The following is a 22,751-nucleotide window of genomic DNA, read 5'->3' on the forward strand; positions in this document are numbered from 1 at the left end:
TTTGTGTGTTTCCTCCAACCATCGCTAATAGCAACACAATAAACTTTTTCCCAACAAAAACCCATAGACAAGCCGCATTACAAATCGAGGTCGCCATTTGTAAAACAAAGATGGCACTTTACATCACAATTAGCCATAGACTAGAGAAACAATATGGCAGTGAAAAACAGGTTTCCTGCTTTTAAATGACATACTTGAGAAAAACATTTGCGTTTCATTTCTTTATTAAGTCTATTATTGTCTCGTCTCACTTTTATAATGATACAAAGCGAAATAGTCCTTAAAGTAATTGTAATAAGGATGTTTATCTTGTGTTGATTCTATAAATATAATAAATTCTTAGTTACGTTTAGATATGAAGTTATTTTACTTATGTTTATTAAGATTAGAAAACATAGACTTTTATTAATCATTATATCCTATTCAGAGTCAACATTACCTACTTCTGTATGTACCATACATTGCGATGAATAAATGAAAATACGTATTAGCATCATGGAATTAATCATTTAGTTTGAATAGAAATAAATAAAATAAAATGTCCAAAAATTTTACTATCTGTGACCACTGTGATTAAAACCAAATAACGATTACCTATCCTAAAACTAACAAAATAATGTAAAGTTCAATACCTATAATTACACGGTAATAAAACATCCAAATTTAAACCGAAAACCGGTAGAAAACAGGTGGTACCAATCCGGCCATAAAGTATCTCAAGCAAAAAACCGGAACTCGATCATCAATAACTTTACCGATTTTTTACCGAGATTTTTGGTAACACAACAGATGCAGAGCGTACTTTTTAAATAAAAATCGTTTAAAGCAAAAGTAATTATAAACGCATTACGGCAGATAACTTTCTTTATCTCGCTTCAAAGATAGTGCAGTCACAAAAACGACTTTGCTGCTTGTTAATAAAGTTTAAAATATGAAGTAAGCGAAAAGTTGCGAGATTGCTAAAGTTACTAAATTACTGGCTAGAAACAAAAAAGAAAACGAAACAAAAGCCGCGACACTACGCGAATTCAAATTCAAAAATGGAATACCACAAACAACACGAAAACTCGCTCTTTCTGTTTTTAAATCCCTGTGGCGTCCTTTTGTTTTTTTCGCAACTTGCTACTTAAGTGTTCTTTCATTCATCCAAAGCCGTTTCTTTAATAATTAAGAAAGAATGTTGCTTTTATTTTTATAATTTAATTATGACAATAGACAATAGGGCTATTAGTGATTATTTTGACGTACTAATTACCATTTTGATATTGTTTTTTCATATTTTATCTCAAACGACAAAACAAAGACGTAGTGTGCAAACCTTTTGTATTTATTAAAACTTGAAATTATATCCAGTTACAAAACTCACATAAATATAAAATTTTCTCATAAAGCTCAAGCAACATTACTGTCAATTATTGACAAAAACCTTTACCCGATTTAGCAAATTTCGTGGCCGTGTAAACAGTTAAAATAAGCGCTCACATCTATTTCTCCTCAATTCCAAAACGACCTAACCCCCACGATTCTAAAGCAACATAGGCCGTTTTAGATTGACGAAGTAGGATAGACCTAAGTGCACCATTATGTTATTATAGGCATCAAAATGTTGCCAGCTAACGGTATGGTACGGGCAAACCAGTTTGCTTCGCGTATGTGTTCGATGGCCAAACGTTTAATTTGTTTTGTTTTAGGTCTTTATTAGAACAGACTGATGGACTAATCGGGCGATATGTTGATAATTTCGTTGAGACTTTGCGTTTTATTTCCGTTCGATAGGCTCTTAAACGTTTTAAAATGTGATGCATTTCAACAAAACAGGATGAAATTATCATATAAAATGTAGAATGTCTAAAATGTAGACTTTTGGTTTCATAATCTGAGACGAAAAAAAATCACAAATTAATCAACCCAGGTGTCCAATTCCAAATCCATTATTCCATCCCCCTTAACCTCCGCGAAATCTCAAGTTTTTTCACTTAATTTAAACTGAACAGATACTTGAGATAATTACTCTTCGGGCCTTTTCAATCGAACCCATTTTCACCGAAAATTCTTCAATTTTTTGAAGACGCCATTGTGAGTAAAGAATCGGTAATTAAAATTCAATTTTGGGACAATCGAATGTGTAAGAGGTTAGGATGACGCGGTGCATTTTAATTGGATGAATAATTTTGGCGGCAATTTCGTTAATTCGCTCGTTTGTCTATGCCGAGTGATTTTTTTTAAATCTTAGGGTTGGGCTTGGAGAAGTAATTGACTTCCGGTGATTTGAAAATAGGCCTTTATTATTTTAAAATTGATAAATTTAAAATACGTTTCTTGAATTTTAAATTTAGAAATGTGTGTTTCGGCAGGTAATTTATTATCAAAACTACCGTATTGTTGAAGAAGCGTGACGTTCTAAATAATAATGCATTATTCAAATTGGTCACGTCGGTCAAAAAAACTCGCAAACACAGGGTTAGAGGTACCTGTGAAAATAATAGCTTTAATACAAAATTAGCATAATAATAGCGTAATAATAATGTATTATTATTTCGGCCATCGGGCAGCTGTCGGGGCATTGTCCATCGGAATGATGCACTTTTGTCAAAAGGTCACCCTTTTAGACAAGTTTGTATGCGGAAGACAAGGGGATGTGTTTTTTGTCTGTCCGTGTGTCGATTCGGGTCGTTAGAGGTCGTGCTTACATATTTAATTATTATAATTTTGGGAAATCTAGAAGTGTAAGTAATAATCTTTTCTAATATGCATACCTAAATTATCTAATTTGACAAGCAAAATGTTTTTTTGGAGAGGATAGTAAAAAAATGAAATAAAATTGAAAACATTTTAAGTGGGCAAATAGATTATTAAACAGGAAATTTATATTGATTGCTAAAACAACCACAATAGTTACCTTAAAGCTAAATATTTAGGTTTAACAAAGAAATAGAAATAATTGAAAGAAACAAGCTGCACAAAGTTTTAATGAGTTTTGTAATATCTTCTTGTAATCATCTGGGGCTAGGTATAGGTATAGGCTGCCAAGTATCCTAAACTGTTCTGTACCTACCTCAACCTACTGGCACATTATTGTTAATGAAAATTATATACAAGTTTTACTTTAAATGATTAAACAAACCTCACTCATCAAATTAATAAAATAATAATAATGAAATAAATACAGATTGACGCACCGGACCCCTTGGACTTAAAAAAAAAACAATGCCAGGTAATCAAAGGGTTGAAATAATAGAAACAAAAAAATATCCAAAGGGTCGCAGCAATGATTTATAAATAAGTATTGTGTTACAGTATAACAGTTCATTTTATTGTCAACGATCTAGATTAAAAACGAAAATAGAAATTATATATTTTTTTACCATTATTGCTGTTTTTACCTCAATCAAATTTCAGATACAACACACAGAATAACAGAACTATTACTAAACGAATAACAAATTTAAAAAAGAACATAGATAGTGTCTATGCTACAATATAAACGTCACGTGTCAAGTAAATAATATAAAAGCTAATCTCTCGTGTAAAAACTTTAATTCATTTCCCGCAACTAACAGTCAGAGCTCGAAAAAGCTCATTCCAAATTTAAAATTCGCAATTATAATTCAAACGTTAAAAACTAGCGGAAACATTTTAAACTTCCAATTCCCAATTCAACAGACTGCAGTAGAATTTTTAAATTTGGAAGCCGGAGCGACACATTTAAAAAGTTAAGCTAGGGAGGGGATGAATAAAAATAATCGGCGAGTGATGCCAACCTCTCGCTGTTCACACGATCTTAGTTTGTGCTAGGGCTGTCGCTAACTCGTCTAGGATTATTTTGCGGACAAAAATGCTTACGGATTTGTTGATGCTTTCGGAAGAAGCGCCTGGCGTCCGTAACTCGTTGGGTTGGACATTCGGAAGATTGCGGGCCACTTCTAAATGAGATTAGACCAGGACTGAGATAACTGGCGTACACGAAGAGAGGACTATGCTCAGGCAGTGGGTGACAGGGTGCTAAAAAGATGATGATAATTATTTGTGACGTCCCACGGGTAAAGGTACCTTATGGCGGTTGGCGCTTACGCTATTATTAACGCCGCTCTAATATTATTGCGGCGCTATGCGACGTAAGCACCAGCCGCCATAAGGTACCTTTTGCCGTGGAACGTCACATTTTAGTCTCGAAATGAAAGCTTTAGCTTGATTAAGAGGATTAGTAATAAGAAAGCTATATATATGCTTAGGTAATCAATAGTTGGGAGTAATAAGAACAATATCATTAATATTCCAACATTTATCACAATATATAATTTACAAATGTTAATGTGCTAAATATAATAACAATAGTTTAGAGTATGATCAAACTCAAGTAAAGACTTAATCGACTTTGCAATAAATATCAAATGTTTCACTACACAGATTGTAGGTACCTATGTTTAAACACAAAATGAAACATGAATGTAATGTCCGGTTCATACATAAAATACAATATCTCAAAAACCTCTTCCAATAAGACGCAGAGCTGCCAACCCTCCCAGACGGTACAACTTTAGCAAAACTTGCCAAGATCGAGTTTTGTTCTTTTTGCATTTTTCTCTTGTGCAAAACCGTTTTATTTTTTATTCGCTTTTCCGAGGAATCCTCTGGAAACGTTGTACCCTTTTCAGAAGTTGGCTGGCTATCTTTCTTAACTTGACTGCCTGGCGGAAAGGAATGGAGTGCTCTTTGGAAATTTCGGTTCTTTGAATTTCTTGTATTATTAATAGTGTTTTGAAAGGTATTTTTTTTCTTATAACATAAATATAATTAAGGTAGATACTTTTTCAAATTCATTGTGTGTGTATTGTAGTAGTTTTTAGGGTTCCGTACCCAAAAGGTAAAACGGGACCCTATTACTGAGACTTCGCTGTCCGTCCGTCCGTCCGTCCGTCTGTCTGTCACCAGGCTGTATCTCACGAACCGTGATAGCTAGACAGTTGAAATTTTCACAGATGATTTATTTCTGTTGCCACTATAACAACAAATACTAAAAACAGAATAAAATAAAGATTTAAATGGGGCTCCCATACAACAAACGTGATTTTTGACCAAAGTTAAGCAACGTCGGGCGTGGTCAGTACTTGGATGGGTGACCGTTTTTTTTTGCATTCTCTTTCCGTTTTTTTTTCATTATGGTACGGAACCCTTCGTGCGCGAGTCCGACTCGCACTTGCCACATTTTATTAGTAAACAGGTTTTATCCATTATACTCGTACTTGTATGTGTATCTACATTACTACTAAAATGCTACTAGTCTAAGTAGTCTACCAATGTTAGTACCTGTAGTTAGTTCTTTCGCTGTCTTATGTGTCAACTCGTAGTTTGCTATAATATTTTACCATATTTTAGTTTCAATCTAATCATTTGATCGTCATTTCATATTTTCATACAAAAGTTAAATAGTCCATAAAAATAATTAAATAATATTAGAAAAATACCTAGAAAATTTTACAACGCGGAAGTCTCCGATGGGATCCCTGTTCACAACTCCTCAAGTTTTTATTTGACCACTGAAGCATTGCCGAGATAGCGGCGGCGAAAATTAAAAAAAAGGTAAAAAAAACCTTCGAGTTTCCCTTGAATGTTTAAACGTGGGATTGTTTGAAACAAGTTAAGAAGAGTTGTTTTTTTTTAATTCGATTCGAGTTCGGTTGTTTTAAGTGTGGGTATTGATAGGATTGTATTGTTTGTCTTTAAAATTGTCTGACTTTAATATCTATTCAATAGTATCTTGCCAAGATTTATCATCGAATTTATCATCTAATTTGCAAATTTATCATCTACTTAGCTTTTACTGACTTTAAATCGACTTTTACGTGTATTAAAAGCAGTTTATTATTAGCTAGGTACATTTTACTGATAAGTATTGATGATGTTGGTAGTTGGTACTAATTATTTAAAAATGTTTAAAATATGAAATTTTAAGTAAATACCTTTACTTAAATATAAAAACTTTACCAATATTTTCAGTTAGTATCCGTAAAACCCCACCCATCGCAACTTCACATCACTACTATTATTTATACGAAACAAAATGGCTGCCATATCCATTGAAAATGTCAATACCAACAAAATTCACCCGCGCGCAGGTGTACCGTTATTTTTTCCGTGCCCACTGCCCACCCCAAAATAGTTGGGGGGGTGGGGCCGCCCCCTGTGGGGGCGGAAGGGGGTGGGGGGTGCACTTCCATGTGTGCACGCATTTTATGCCTAATAATTTAAATTTTCGCCCAGTCGTAAATTATGTATGGTTTAATTACGATCGCGTACATTATTTACCGTTGAAGTAAGTTTCCAGCTATCTTTATTTCGTGTGTGGTATTGTAGTGGAGGTATAACACTTACTTGTATTGTAAGTGGTGTACTGCCATCTCGCCGAAATATTTTTCGCCTAATTTCACTTCCCAACCAACTTATTGCAGTACTTTTAGTTGGCAAACCAATGCTTAGCATATTATTATTTAGCATAATTTTTATTTGACTACAATTTTATTTAGCAGATGTTCATTTTACCACGATTTATTTAGAAAAATAGTCACTAAGCAAATGTTTTATTATACCTAACTATTTATTGTTACATAACGTTTGCCAAAATTGAAACTTCGCATACTTTTTATTTGATCACAATTTTATTTAGTAGATGTTCATTTTACCAAAATTCATTAAGACAAATAGTCACTGAGCAAATGTTTCAACTTAGCTAACTCTTAATTGTCAAAAAACGTTTGCTTTATTTATACTTACTTTTCATAATATATTTTGATGGCTATTTGACCTGTTGGTGGCTTTTTTTTTAACAAACGTATCTACATATTTCCATGGACGGGTGCCACTACGCTAATAGATTTGATGACTGTACCAACATGTTTTAGGTTAGATGACTGCAATCCCCAAGAAAACGAACTGTTGCCAGAAAAGTGGGTTAGGTTAGGTTAGAACTGCGACCCCACGAAAACAAACAGTTGCCTCAAAGGTGGGTTAGGTTAGAACTGCGACCCCCGAGAAAACGAACTGTTGCCAGAAAAGTGGGTTAGGTTACGTTAGAACTGCGATCCCACGAAAACAAACTGTTGCCAGAAAAGTGGGTTAGGTTAGGTTAGAACTGCGACCCCACGAAAACAAACTGTTACCTGAAAGGTGGGTTAGGTTAGGTTAGAACTGCGACCCCCGAGAAAACGAACTGTTGCCAGAAAAGTGGGTTAGGTTAGGTTAGAACTGCGACCCCACGAAAACAAACTGTTGCCTGAAAGGTGGGTTAGGTTAGAACTGCGACCCCCAAGAAAACGAACTGTTGCCAGAAAAGTGGGTTAGGTTAGATTAGAACTGCAACCCCGAAGAAAACGAACTGTTGCCAGAAAAGTGGCTTAGGTTAGGTTAGAACTGCGTCCCCACGAAAACAAACTGTTGCCTGAAAGGTGGGTTAGGTTAGATTAGAACTGCGACCCCCAAGAAAACGAACTGTTGGCAGAAAAGTGGGTTAGGTTAGGTTAGAACTGCGACCCTACGAAAACAAACTGTTGCCTGAAAGGTGGGTTAGGTTAGGTTAGAACTGCCACCCCCAAGAAAACGAACTGTTGCCAGAAAAGTGGGTTAGGTTAGATTAGAACTGCAACCCCCAAGAAAACGAACTGTTGCCAGAAAAGTGGGTTAGGTTAGGTTAGAACAGCAACCCCCAAGAAAACGAGCTGTTGCCAGAAAAGTGGGTTAGGTTAGGTCAGAACTGCGACCCCACGAAAACAAACAGTTGCCTGAAAGGTGGGTTAGGTTAGGTTAGAACTGCGACCCCCAAGAAAACGAACTGTTGCCAGAAAAGTGGGTTAGGTTAGGTAAGAATTGCGACCCCACGAAAACAAACTGTTGCCAGAAATGTAGTAAACAAAATTACTACCTCCATCATTGAACTGCACATCTCGAAAAAACTACCTACGTAACGAAATAAAATGCTACTGTAATTTGTACCATGAGTAGTTGAGTACTATATTATTAGGGTATTTAGTAGTATGCATCACAATATTAGGCGAAAAATAATTTATGCCTATCAATACATTCGACATAACAATAAAAGACATTTTGAAACATGACCAACTAAATATTTTGCCATACAATAATATTGTAAATAATCATTTGCGACATGTTATATATGCGAAACATTGGTTTGCCATCTGATAGTTTTGCCAAATGATACTATGGGAAAAATAGTGTGGGAAGTGATAATTTGCCATACAATTTTCGGCCACATATTAGTAAACCATTGTAAGTAAGTACAATGATACTAGCTTTAGTTTTTGCTTGAGACATAGTTTTCTGCGTCGAAAAAAGCATTTAAAAGATAAAGCAATCGATATAGTGTTAATACTTAATACATAATTATAGAAAAACTTAAATAATTATGTAAGTACCTAAACTTTGGGTTTGAGAGGTCCAGTGCCTGATTAGGGGGTATTTTCTGTATTTAATTTTCATCGAGGTAGAAAATCTATATAATAAAAACTAAAAACACACACTAAGTTTGAAATTACTTAGGTATCGTTCAATTTTTCAAAGACAACCTACCTACTACTTTTAAATCAATAAAATCCTAATATTATATTCGATTTAAAATCACAGGTGAATTGCTTATATGCATGTGAATATTTAAAGTTAGAAATTAACTAGCACTTAATTATAAACACGATGTTTATTACCGTGACAACGCGGATTTTGGTTTTCTCGTAATTTTATTTTCTTTTGTTGTTTATTCATAACAATCAGTACTAGTAGCCACCTGTACAAGAATAGTGATTTTTATAATTAGTTTCTGTCTTTCCAATTCAGCAATAGTTATAATGTAATCTAAAAGTCTCAAAATCTGCTTCATTGTATATCAAAAATCTCAAATAACATCATAACGGCGAAAACACGCAAGATTTATTCGAATACGAGTCAAAATGGCGCGTAAGTCTGCGTTCTAATTTCAAAAATAAATTCGCTACACGCGCCGACGGTTTTAAAATCGACGCGATGCATTCCGAATGCAATTTATTATTTTCGAAATTCGAATACGTTTCGGATTTGTTTGTGGTCGGTAGTTCATTTGTTTTCGTTATTCAAATTTAAAATAACGGTTTCAGTTGTGGCCTGTTCTTGATAGGTCTGCTTCAATCTACATTTTTATTTCAATAAAAAATAAAAATGTATTAAGTTTTTGTTCTAATACGTGTTATATGTATAGGTGGTCAAGCAAATCTTGTCAGTAGAAAAAGGCGCGAAATTCAAATTGTCTATGAGACGATACATATCCCTTCTAGCCTACATTTTTCAAATTTGCCGCCTTTTTCTACCGAACAAGATTTGCTTGACCAAGTATACCTGTTATTTTAAATTATACTTTTTTCATAAAACTTAGCAAACCTTTGTTTCTCATTTTTGTCCCATTTTTTTAACAAACACAAAATGTCAAAATGGCGGATAAGGGAAAATGATTATCAAAAGCTTGTTAATCAATAATGATTGAGATTATTACTTGAAACTTAAATTTAATTTCAAATATAATTTGTCTACAACGAAATTTCTAAACTAGTAAACATAACAATTGACACAACACAAAATGCATAAAATTAGCATTTTTGCATTCAGCCAGTTGGAAATAACCGTTTTTCTGGCCTGCGCCTGAGCCTAGAATGCTTTATGCCTACGCGCAGCTTGCAAGGAAGTACTTTTGTATGTAAATGCCTGCGTAGGCTGCGCGCGCGCTACAAACGAACAGAGTTTTCCTTCATTAAGATTCTTGTCTATGGTTTTGAAAAAGGGTAAAGATAGAAGGAGTAAGAGAAACATTGGGGCAAGAGAAACACTTGTAGGGAATCCTCATCTGTTTCTCTTTTCCCGAGCTTATAGAGTCTATAAGTCTATAATATAGACTATGTTTCTCTTCCCTTAGTTATATTTCAAATGAGATGAAAAAAAAGATAGTGAGTTTTAATAGTGAGAGCTCAAGCTTAATTTATCTAACTAAAGCTTTGAAAAGAAACCTGAAATAAAATTAATTTCGATGTACATAATGTATTTTTAGACTTCAATTTATATAAATAACTAAAATATTGATGATATAGGTACGTTCTTTCTTCTTAGAAAAGATTAAAGAATTGAATTTCTTGAATACATTTTTTTGCATATTTATTGCGTATTAATTCTTCACAAAAAGACGTTAAAAAACCAATTCATTTGTAACTAACAAAGAACTTAACGCAAAATACCCATGTACATTCAAAAATGTAAATACCACACAATCTAAGATACCATCCTTTAGGCCATCGTACATCGTCCTAACTGTGCTAAGGCGAGCGCCTTTCCCTTCCATTTATTCATAGAGAAATAACAAAAATAACCATAGACAACTTCCAGTATAAATTGACCTACCGTTCGTATTAAAACCGACGCTATAGGGAAAAGTTTAGGCGCAGTTTTAAAGCAAAGAAGGGTCAGCTTACATTGGAAACCTTTACGCGTAGGTTGTATGGGTTGAAAAATAAGTACAATGGATAGTTCAGTATAGTGTACCCGGAAGACGGATAATATTTTATTTATGGTCGCTTGTTTTTTAATAGCCGTTATCTGGAATTGTGTAAGTGGAAATCTGGAAGTACTTTCTTTCTGTTTGTAGTTTTGCAACGTCACTTGTGTTTTTTTATTGGATATTGTTTGAAATCTATAGCCAGGGAAGTCCCTATTTAACAGATTGAAATAGCATCATTATGTTTATTACCTCTTTCATGTTAATAGCTATACAAACTAAAGCCTATTTTAATACTTAAAACAAACATGTACTTACATACTTCTTGTTTAAAATAACTTTGATTACACAAACTGTAATTAAATATAATAAGACCTGTCTTAATAGCTTCTTTACTCACATTGTGGTACCACTTCTATTTAAATAACTGATTTATTCAAAATATTTTACACTTTAACTGTTTTGCTATTTTTCTCATATTCTTGTATTGTCTTGTATTTGGTTTTAAAACGAAACGTGCCAACACTATTGACTTACAATGCGTGAGTCACTGTTGAGTGTTAAGTAAATCTTGTACTTGCGGATTTAATACACAGCGGACGAAATTATAATAATGTGCACTGCGATTTATTACTAGTGTTTTGAGATAGGATCTCGTTTAGAACGGAGGTTATCGATTTAATTATCAGATTAATCACCACTCTAAAACAAAATTGTTTCTTGATCATATGATTTAAAATAAAACAAGAGCTTAACATATTATTATAAATCTGCTCAATTCATCGATAACTTATCAAAGATCTTTTTAGACTGTGAAAGATTGAATGTGTTGTTCAAGTCTAAACTTTTATCTTAAATTGAATTACAAAACGATTTCCACTACCCTATGCTTTCTAATCCATTTGAACCATAAACACTTAATCACTTGCTCAACGACCCATAAAATACCTAATAAATGTAAACTTATGTAACGCAATATTTTAAACTAAACTTTTATCTGCAAAAGCGACCCAATAAAACCCAGTCTGTTATAAAATTTACTAACCATAAATATGGCAATCGGACCGTTAGGGCCAGATTAGTATTACCAGCCGGCCATATTTCCGACCATTGCCTGTGTCAGGCCCCATCATATATCTATCTAACATCTAGGAAATAATTCTACAATATCTTGCACGCGCAATGCGTACATTCTTCTCAGACATGCAAAATCACTAACACAACTCCAGGACTAAAAGATACCCTATATTGGCGTGTACGCATTATAAAAGTAGCTTTTGTGTGTGTGCGGTGTGTTTGTGTGCAGTCAATGACCTATGCATTTGCTTGCCGGTACCGGCTAAAAGTATGCGTTGGTTTTATTATGGTCTTATTTTTAAAAATGGCGGGCGACGTTGGGTTAGGTCGGGTCCCGATTTGGGTTATTCGGACTCGGAGGTCGCTGACCGTTGAACTCGGATTGCGTAACATTCCAAATTCGAACGGGATTCGCGGTCGTGTTTTGTTTTTTGCAACATAACGGCCGTTGAACGATACATTGATCTTCTTGATAAAGAATTGTTTAGGAACTTATTTTTAACTACGTAGGTGGTAAACAAATGTATGTCCCACATGATAGTAAGCGGGTTTCATAATCTAGAGATACTGAACCGAGTCACATGCGCGTTACCAACCAACACTTATGACGGTAAGGTAAGAAAGTTATTAGAGTTATGTGTTACCTTTAGACTAGACACCGCGACTAACTTTTAAAAATATATTATGACCTAGACTAGAAAGCTGATTCTCAGCCAATTTACTTCATCTATAAATACTATTGCAGTTATAAAATTGGCATCAATACTATTTTCTGATATCAATATATTGATTTATTTTAGAACTTCGGAGCTATGACCCAATCCAGTCCAGTTTCAGACCCTATCAAATTTTATTGTCATTGCGGACTTACTGGTAAAACATGGTTTTCACGCTTTAAAACTACTAAGTACTAAAACCAAGACAAAACCAGTTTTCCGTCAAACAAAAGTTCTACAAGTGCAACAGCTTCAAAAGTTACTTACTTTCTGATTTAAGCTTAAACTATAGCAATACTTGACATTGTCAACATCGTTATTAAATACTTAATTAACATAATATACGTAACATAATGGAATATTATGACTTGTTTGATATTTAATATTTACTTTATTGACTTTGCTTCGATAATATGTACAATGTACAAAATCGTGAATGGGCACACATTTACATACAACATTATATTTATGATACCCAACAGATTTATGACTTACGTATTTAAGCTCTAAAACTATGGATCCTGTTCTATACAGACTACAGTGTTACAAAAATGGTGGATAATGCAATATAACAGTTATAGTTTAACAACTGACACTAATTAAGTTACCGTATAACCACCCAATTATAGTCCAAGAGAGCTCCCAACTTGGTTCAAAAGTAACATATCTTCGTTCAGGTGTGAATATTATTTGAATGTCGCAGTTCTAAGAAAAACCGGCCAAGTGCGAGTCGGACTCGCGTTTCTAGGGTTCCGTACATAAGTCCGACTCACGCTTGACTGCACATTTGTTATAGGTTTTCCTGTCATATGTGTTAAGAACTATTTTGTATATTTTTTTCAGTATTTTAGTCCCAGTAGTTTTGGAGATAAAGCGGGGGGGGGGGTGGTCATTATTAGGCTATCTTCTTAAATAACTTCGAACCTATGTATTTTAAAATTATAAAAAAAAAATGTCCATCTTTGGGTTACTAATTTACATATGTGTACCAACTTTCAACTTAATTGGCCCAGTAGTTTCTGAGAAAATATCCCGTGACAGACGGACAGACAGACAGACGCACGAGTGATCCTATAAGGGTTCCTTTTGAGGTACGGAACCCTAAAAAGGAATAAAATACTCAGGCAACACCAAAAAGCAGATTGATATTGATACCTATTTATGTGTTACGTTCCCTTTCGTCTCAGCAAGTGATGTCAACATTTATAATATCCACATATTAACACACATTAATTTTCCAGGCGAACGCCCCTACAAATGCCACCTCCCCGACTGCGGGCGCGCCTTCATCCAGCTGTCCAACCTCCAGCAGCACCTCCGCAACCACGACGCCCAGGTGGAGAGGGCCAAGAACCGCCCCTTCCACTGCAACATCTGCGGCAAGGGGTTTGCCACGGAGAGCAGCCTTAGAACGCACACGGCCAAGGTTAGTATCAGCATGGTCTTTAACCAACTTCAAATTAACAAAAAAAAAACGGCCAAGTGCGAGTAGGAATCACGCACGAAGGGTTCCGTACCATTACGCAAAAACGTTTGTTGTATGGGAGCGCCACTTAAATTTTTATTTTATTCTGTTTTTAGTATTTGTTGTTATAGCGGCAACAGAAATACATCACCTGTGAAAATTTGAACTGCCTAGCTATCACGGTTCATGAGATACAGCCTGGTGACAGACAGGCGCACAGACAGACAGACAGACGGACAGACAGACGAACAGCGGACTCTTAGTAATAGCAAAGAGAATAGATAGTATAGATAGGCCAAAGGTATATGGCGCCATTTATTCGAGAATGACTTTTTCTTGATTTCCGAGGCACGTTTTTTTTCTTAGACTTTATTTATCATATATTACGGAGTTATACATATCTCTGGTAATAGGGTCCCGTTAAACCCTTTGGGTACGGAATCCTAAAAAACAGACACATTAATACAAGTGGAGCCCTAACTAGGCTATGGCCTATGACAGTTTGGGCTCCTAGATTTAACACACATTTTTTTTAATCAGAGTACTTTTATAGGTAGATGGCGCTATGTGCCACCCTGAGGCGTGTGGAAAAGGAAGGAATGAAAAAATTCGCACGCTCCTGGTAAGCTTTGGTAGCTCAGTTGATTAATATTTGACCGGTATTCTAAAAGGTCGCAAGTTTGCCGGGAGCTGTGAATTTTTCCATTTTACCATTAATTAAAAAAAAGTAATTTATGCTAAAACAGTTTGAATTTCCCTAATTGCCATTTGGGCTATATTCCCAAAACCTATATTTACCTATTTGTACCTTTGCAATAGAATTTTTGAATAGACATTACAAATTTTAATGACTTTTAGAGTTTACTTTAAAGTGAGATCAGTAAAACTATTTGTTAAATTATAATAACCAACATTTTGCAAAACGGTTAAATTAAATTGGGATGATTATTTGGAATAATGTTTATCAGTCGTTTAATATATTGCTAAAATGACTAATTATAAATACATAACAGGAAGTTTTGTGAAATTTCAAGTTCATTCCGTATGATGTTGGCAAAGCGCCACCTTTTTTAAGAAACTGTGTTTTCAGTGTAAATATTATATTTATTACCTATGCGTTTATATTGATAATATTAAACAATATTGTATTATTGTTGTGTATTTCGCTTACTTTTCGATAGTGTAAATATTTATTTTTAACTTTTTTATTGCTTTATAAATTTTCGTAAGGTTTTTTTTGTTTACTACTTGAATATTGATGAGATATTTATTATAGTATTCAGTTGTAACTGTTATTATTTTAAAATACCTATATTTGGATATTTTGGAACTTGGTGTTATTATACAAAAATATATTTGGCAATTCTTATTTTAAAATTAATTCTAGAACGAACTATGATAGGAAACGTCACGTTTCCCTTTATTATTTTCTCTTTGATTTACCAAACTTTAAATCAAAATTCCCTTTTCGGCCGTTACTATTATTTCCCAAAAACTTTTTTCGGCCCGTTATCAAAATTCAATTTCGGCGTATTTATGATTTCCAAATTCCCTTTTGACGTGTGTTTTATGAACGTTACCTAATATACTTATGCTGGGGCGCCGATAGGAGCTTCAGCTGCACCTTGGTGTTTTGCAGCAACACGCCGCCCTCATGATAGGGGGCGCCACCGCCACCCCCTGCCCCATCTGCCACAAGGTCGTGTTCGGGGGCGAAGCCCTCGTTGAACACATGAAGAACACCCACAAGGACCCCAACGCGTCCGGCGTTGCGAGTAAGTTCCTGAGACTCCTGGTTTTGGACAGCGCGTGTTAGAATAAGTTTGAATTAAGAACACATTCGTTCCGGGAGAAGTTCAGAATTTGTTTTCCATTTTTGAATTTGTCAGGATTCTAAACGCGGAACAGATGTGTGTTTAGTTTTAAGAGTCGTCGTTGGAAGTTTGCTCAGTTTTAGTTCTACAACGTAATGGTTGTGTAAATATTTTGCAATAAAACATTTATTGATATAAAAGCTTCCAACTGGCGAGAAGCCAGCAGGGGTGTTGGTTTAAAAATCACACGAACAAGTATCGTTTCCATTAGATAATTTTAGTATAAGTGCGGACGAGGAATATGTTGTTATGTTAAAGCATGGCGGTGTTTTGCAAACAGTTTGGTTTGCGATACGAATTCTTCGGATGGCGGTCTATTGTCATAACATGTTTGTTTACGTTTCTAATAGCTACATTTTCCTCGTTTTGTCGTCACGTCTTTTGTTATCGTTTTGTATCGCTAATGGAGAAGGCTTTTGAAAGGTTGGCTTTATACTTTCATCCTTTTCATTCTCAACTTCTTTAATAGCTGCAAGCGATTATTTCTCAATCAATTCATCATTATTTTATTCATTCAGAACAATTTTATCATAGCAAACATCATTATAAAAATTCAAGCTAATCTTCAGAAGCTTCTCTCCATAAGCATTCCCCTAATCTTAAGCAACCGACGGCCCCCACCGTCACCACATAAACTAACATTGACTAACCACAATTTTTTTCTCTCCTAACCTTCCCACTAACCTCCCTATCCTGGTGACACGCAGGCCCCCCTGCCACGTCACCGTACCCTGCGCAAGCTAAACCAACTGATCCTTATGTAGCCAAGCGGCGGACGGCGAACCACCCATGCCCGGTATGCGGGAAGCACTACGTGAACGAGGGTTCACTCAGGAAGCACCTCGCCTGTCATCCGGAGACGCAGCTGACCAGCAGTTTGAGGATGTGGCCGTGTTCTGTATGCCAGGCCGTGTTTACGCATGAAAGTGGTAAGTGGAATTTTAAGGCCACTGACGAGCCTTCCAACAGTCCAAATAGCTGCAATCCAAAATCGGTCCGTGAATGTCAAAAACGTACAATGTTTAATATTAGGATGCCGTTCATTTGGATGAATCCACTGTAATGGCATCCATTTGGAAGGCTCGTCAGTGACCTGCTTTAGGCTACAATCATATTATTGGCTTAGGCCCACTTGCACCATCCCACTAACCCGGGAAGCGGTTAAACCGTTAACCTAATGTCAAATTATACTGGTAACTGGCAATTTGAGGTTTAACCGGTTAACCCCGTGTTTGTGGAATGGTGCAGGTGGGCCATAGGAGTCGTCTTTTACACACAAAATTTCTTTTTTTTACCCCCTCTCCTCTTGTCACACTTTTTCATAGAAAAAAATAGGTCGTTAATACGTACTGTCACATTTGGTATGACAACTCTTTTTACTCTGATTGAAGGATGTGGATATATCTTCTGATCAAATTCCATAGTTTGTCTTTCATAAACAGTAACACATCAAGACAGCCTTATCTCAATAGTAATTATTATTTGTTGTTTTCAATCTTACGTTTCAAAGGAGCCAAATGTGATAAAACATGTTATAAAATTATATTACAGCTTACAAGTCTATACCCAAGTCTAACCCACAAATTTAATTATATATCATAAAGCATTTGAACACATTTTAATTGCGCATATATTTAACATTTTAATTGGCTTCAATATGATTTATGGTTATTAAGGATCGTGTCATAATTATAAATAGTAATGGAAATTTTAACTTCCTACTTTATGAACCTCCAATAAATATTTTTGTAGGTAAATTAAGTTTTGTTACTACGTGTTATTTTATTCTCGATTTCCCTATTTGGACACCACGGTTTGTTATGTTTTTAATGATAATTTATATTTAATGTTACATATACAAATAACCTTTATTGTAAAATTTACCGTTACACATACATATATTACTTGCCTACTCATATTTGCTTTGTGAATTTAAACCATTATAGCTCAATAGTGGGACCGGATTTTTGCACGAAAAGTTTTGATAATTCTAAAGTTGAAAAAGTGATACTTATCTGATATAGGACATATTTTTAAGCATATATGCTATATATGATGAAAAGTTAGAACGAGCGTTAGATATAAATTAGGTATTTATATATTTTTAGTAATGATTTTTTAATATTGAATTAAAGTGCAATGTTTAAGTTCCATTGTTTATAATATGTATGACGCTTTATAATGTAAAATTATTAGAATTTTTTTTAACGTGCTTCTTTGTCAAACTACAATTAGCTTATTATTTTGTCGATATTTAATTAAAGTTTAATAAATCCACAACAACATATCTAAATTTATAAGTTAATAGGCAAGCTAAAAAGCTAGAAGAATAAGATATATGCTTTAGAATTAATATGCGTTTTTAGTCCTATAAGATCTAATATTGAATTAGAGTCTGTAAAAATAAGTCTATTACTATAAAATAATATATGCAGCGTATATATGGAAAGTAAGAAATTTCTGTGTGTAGCTTGCATTGTAATAGTAAAATCTAGTTAAAAAGGCGCGAAATTCATAGATACGCCGCGCTGGTCCGTCCGTCGCCGGCGCGGCGCTCGAGAGCCTATCATAGCCTACCTATACCTCGCCCCTCGCCCCACCTCCCGCTCAGTAACACTGTCTGTCTTTTCTTATCATTCATTTGTTTGTTTACCGTGCACATATATAAATTATATGCGGACATTACGTGAAATTAAAATATCTTATTAAGTAAAAATACCTACAGCTGGTCAATCGGATCTTTTCAGTAGAAAGAGGCGGCAAATTTAAAAATGTAGGCGCGAAGGGATATCGTTCCATAGAAAATTTGAATTTCGCGCCTTTTTTTAGTGACAAGATTTGCTTGACCAGCTATATTTCATTATCTTGACTAATATTGTAATAAAAATATACAAGATATTCACAACTATTTTTTACTATAAAATAAAATAAAATAAAATAATCTTTATTGCAACTTTGAGTTGTTACATAACATTGGTTCCTGGCTCTCAAAGTAGGTTTCCCTGTGTCTCAAGAGCCAGTTCCTTCCCAATTACAAGCGTAGGTAATGTTACAATGTTAGACATTTTATATGACATATTAACAATATTAAAATTAATTTTAAAGAAAGATGAAACTGTGATGTGTGTGTACGCGCGCGTGTGTGAGTATTCTGTGTCTGATTTTTAGAATATGTGTGTGTTTCTGTGTGTTTACGCGCGTGTGTGTCTGGTTATTTTAGAATGTATGTACTAGAACACGCATCGTAATAGCTCTTCTGCTTCAGTATAACTTAATGATTTTAACCAAATCTTAATTTTGTTTTTTAATTGAAAATTACTAATGTTGTTTATATTAAGGGTTTTGTGTGCTTTGTTATATAAGTATGGTGCCAAAAATGAAAAATGCCTTTTAGACCATGCACTATTACAGCGAGGTACGGGGTAGTGAGCTATGCGTTTGTTGCCAAATGTGATTGTAGGGGCTATTAGTCTGTGGTATCTGCGTAATGTTTGATAAATGATAAAACTATACATAGTTTGTCAAAGGACTGTCTCATTTCAAACATAGACAGGGAGAATCATCATACTATCTTTGACTTACACTAGTACTGGCACCCAAAAGAAAAGGATGAATATAGTTTTTTGTTTTTATTTACTGACAAATTGGTTTGACCAACTATACCTATTTCTGGTTCCTTTTGTCATGTCCTGTCCTATTCAACGTCAATATCATAATATGTATATTATAAACCAACTGCTCAATATTACACGGTATACATCCTGAATATACAATAAGGTAAGTGGCCTCACTTACCTTATTGTATATTCCGTGTGGGCCGTATATGCCTATACGGCCCACACGGAATACGTATGCCTCACCTTAAATTAAAATGGTTTTTTTTTAATAAACAGGACATGAAGTATGAAAAACTCACTCAAATAGGTTTCTCATTTATTTAAGTTTCTTCATTATACCAAAATAGTTATAAAAATATTACGATACTCTTGGAAAATATACCTTTTATAAAAGTCCTATTATGGGCCTTATTGAACACTACCAGAGTATTACTTAATCCCGCAAAAAATAATCATTTTGACAGTAGGTAATAACAGATTTTATTGTTTTTAACTTAAGAGTTATACATATACAAATAACAATATTTGATACTTCATAACAGGAGGATTTATTTATAATAAGTGAAAATAATTATTTTGGGTCTTAATAACTAAAGATATAAAAATTGTCTATTTTACGCGAAAATAGTAGGTAACTAAACATAAATCTTTATTAGTTACAGTAGTCTCATCCTTTAACATCTGGGGGCACGGCAGTGCCCCCGCCAAGACGAGAAAAGCGCAAGGGCACTATCTACCTTTTCTCGAAGCGCTTTGTTGTTTTTTGGAACCCTCATAACTTGGGGTTGGATTATACCAGATAAACAAAGTTCTCGGACTTATTAAGCATATCAATTGCATAGCTCTTATACTTTAGATTTTATTCATATCTAAAAACTTCGATTTCGTCACTGACTCACTCACTTGATGATCATCAATACCGGGTACTTCCTGAAGTCCTCTAAGAAGCTGAAATTTGGTATGTAAGATAGTTTTAGTACACAAACAACAAATAAATTCAAAAAAATTTTATCCCTAAGGGGATGAAGATGGGGTTTAATTTTGTATGGGAAATCAATAATCACTGAACCGATTTAGTTGAAATTTGGTATGTAGATAGGTATTGTTATGGGAAAGGATATAGAATAGATTTCAACCTCAAAGTTTACCCTTACGGGGTGAAGGCAGATTTCAACCCCAAAGTTTACCCTTACGGGGTGAAGGGTTTATATGGGGAATCAGTAAGAAGTACATTGTGTAACAGATGCCCCCAGATACTTATTTCAGGATTTTTAATATTAAATCACCCCCAACCCTTTAAATTAGGGGATGGAAGATTGTCATAAACAACTTACAAAAAGAAGTGAAATCCCATCAAAAACATTTTGATGTAAAATGTTGCCCAAACGAAACCATAAGGCTCGCACTGTCAAAAAGTTATCAGATCTCTTGCTAAGCTTCTAACTCTACAAGCCCTCTAACTTTACTAGCTCTACACCAAAAGTGAGTGGCTTGGCCGTTTCGTTTCTACAATTCGGAATGGTCATTTTTTGCGTATTTTCTTAAATAACTTCTAAACTATTTATTTTAAAATTATGAATAAATATATCTGACATTCTTACAATGAGCCCCTTCATTTGATATATATATATATATATTTTTTAATTTCTATTATTTACTTTACATGTATGTCCTTGGGCTATAGACTTACATGTGTATACCAAATTTCAACTTATTGGTGCAGTAGTTGCGGAGCAAATAGGCTGTGACAGACGGACAGCCAGACACACGAGTGATCCTATAAGGGTTCAGTATTTTTCCTTTTGAGGTACGGAACCCTAAAAATAATGAATTTAATAAATTTTTCACCTTATGCCCATGTGGCGGTAGCGAAACAGTCAAGCCACATATTTTGACTAAGGTGTAGAGTTAGTGAAGTTAGGGCTTGTAGAGTTTGAAGCTTGGCTCGACAAGAGATCTGACAACTTTTTGACAGTGCTAGTCTTATGGTTTCGTCTTAGCAACAAAATTTACATGAAAATGTGTTTGGTGGGATATTTTTTTACAGTATAAATATTTATTCGTAACAGTAAGTATTATCTTTTAACATAATTTTTACAGTACATCTGGTGCTACATTACGACACCGGTGCTACGCACGTTAAAACACTCCCTTTGACCGTGTTTTAAAATTCGTCACTTGTTGCAAAATATCGATTTTTCGCAATTCTATCGTAAAAGAAAAGAAAACTAACGAAGAGGTTTTACGCATACTGAAAGTTTTGCGTAACTTTTGAATAAAACCATTTATAACCATAATAATACATTTATTGCTTCTCAAAATGTTTCCCTTTACATTCTATGCACATATATTCACTCGCTCGGACCATTTTTGGAAGCATGAGGCCCAATCACTTGACTGCAATTTTTCGACGTGGTGATGAAACGTAGTAACTGCCTTATCCGGGGTCTTAAATGTCACACCCCAAATTAAATCCTTAATTTTGGGAAATAGATAGAAGTCACAGGGTGCAATGTCTGGATTATAATCCGTATAAGAGACATTTTCCACGTTTTCGTAATTAAAAAATGTTTTTGCCTTTATTGCGGTATCGGTGGACGCATTATTATGACGCAGGAGGATGCGGCTTCTCGGTCGTCTCTCGCGGTCTTTTTCAATGACTGCGAGCACACAAATGGTAGTGTACTGCTCAGTATTTAACGTTCTTTTATTATTTAAAAGTACGGTACAAAAATGTCGCGTTTAAAAAAAACAGACGATCAAAATGTTTGGCAACGCTTTTGGCTTGTTGAACTTGTATGGGCCTCCTGTCACCTTCGAAAGACCCATTGACTGGACTAATGCCTTTTTTCCGGATTGTAGCAGTAAATCCAGGTTTCATCTCCTGTAACGATGTTATATACAGCTTTTGAACTTCCTTGCATATACTTACGCAGCATTTCTCGGCACCAGTCAAAAAGTACCTGTTTTTGGACTGAAGTTAATTCGTGAGGAATCCAAAGACAACAAGGCTTCCTGACTTTTAAATATTCCTGTAAAATCTTTTGTATTTGTCTGAACCTATCCCTAATTGTCCTCAAATTTCGTCATAGGTGATTCGTGGGTTTTCTTCAATGAGTCGTCTCACAGTAGCCACGTTTCCTTGAATGATCGCCGTGGACGGTCGACCATCACGAAAATCATTACCTAGAATAATACTGTCTCTACTAAATTCACCATACCAACGCCTCACGATGCTCAGATGTGGTGCTTCAATCCCAAAAGCATTTTGAAGGCAAGCACTACACTCTTGCGGAGTAAGCGAACTTTTAAAATCATAACAAAATCATAGCTCTAAAAATATTTTCGCGTTAAAGCCACGTTCAACGCACTGACTTACTTTGACAAGCCATTAAAAACAAAAGACGATCGATTTGTCGCCAACATTTGTCACATTCCATAATCAAAAGCCTGTTTTTTTTTTTAAATATACAATTGATAATT

At 34.8% G+C, this 22,751-nt stretch overlaps 1 protein-coding gene across 10 annotated transcripts in view; it reads left to right on the plus strand.

Annotated features, from left to right (window-relative positions):
• The window catches only part of LOC134675591 (zinc finger protein 184), a 134,216-nt gene that overhangs the window by 102,931 nt on the left and 8,534 nt on the right, over positions 1-22,751 (plus strand). For 8 of the 10 annotated variants that reach the window (XM_063533900.1, XM_063533901.1, XM_063533899.1 and 5 more), the window contains 3 exons: positions 13,554-13,738; positions 15,387-15,552; positions 16,359-16,580. In XM_063533900.1, the coding sequence (XP_063389970.1) occupies positions 13,554-13,738; positions 15,387-15,552; positions 16,359-16,580 (573 nt within the window). The remainder of the gene's footprint in view (positions 1-13,553; positions 13,739-15,386; positions 15,553-16,358; positions 16,581-22,751) is intronic. The other 2 variants (XM_063533904.1, XM_063533905.1) reach the window with 2 other exon arrangements.

Source organism: Cydia fagiglandana, chromosome 22, assembly GCF_963556715.1.
Source record: "Cydia fagiglandana chromosome 22, ilCydFagi1.1, whole genome shotgun sequence".
In the NCBI taxonomy this organism is placed as follows: domain Eukaryota; kingdom Metazoa; phylum Arthropoda; class Insecta; order Lepidoptera; family Tortricidae; genus Cydia; species Cydia fagiglandana.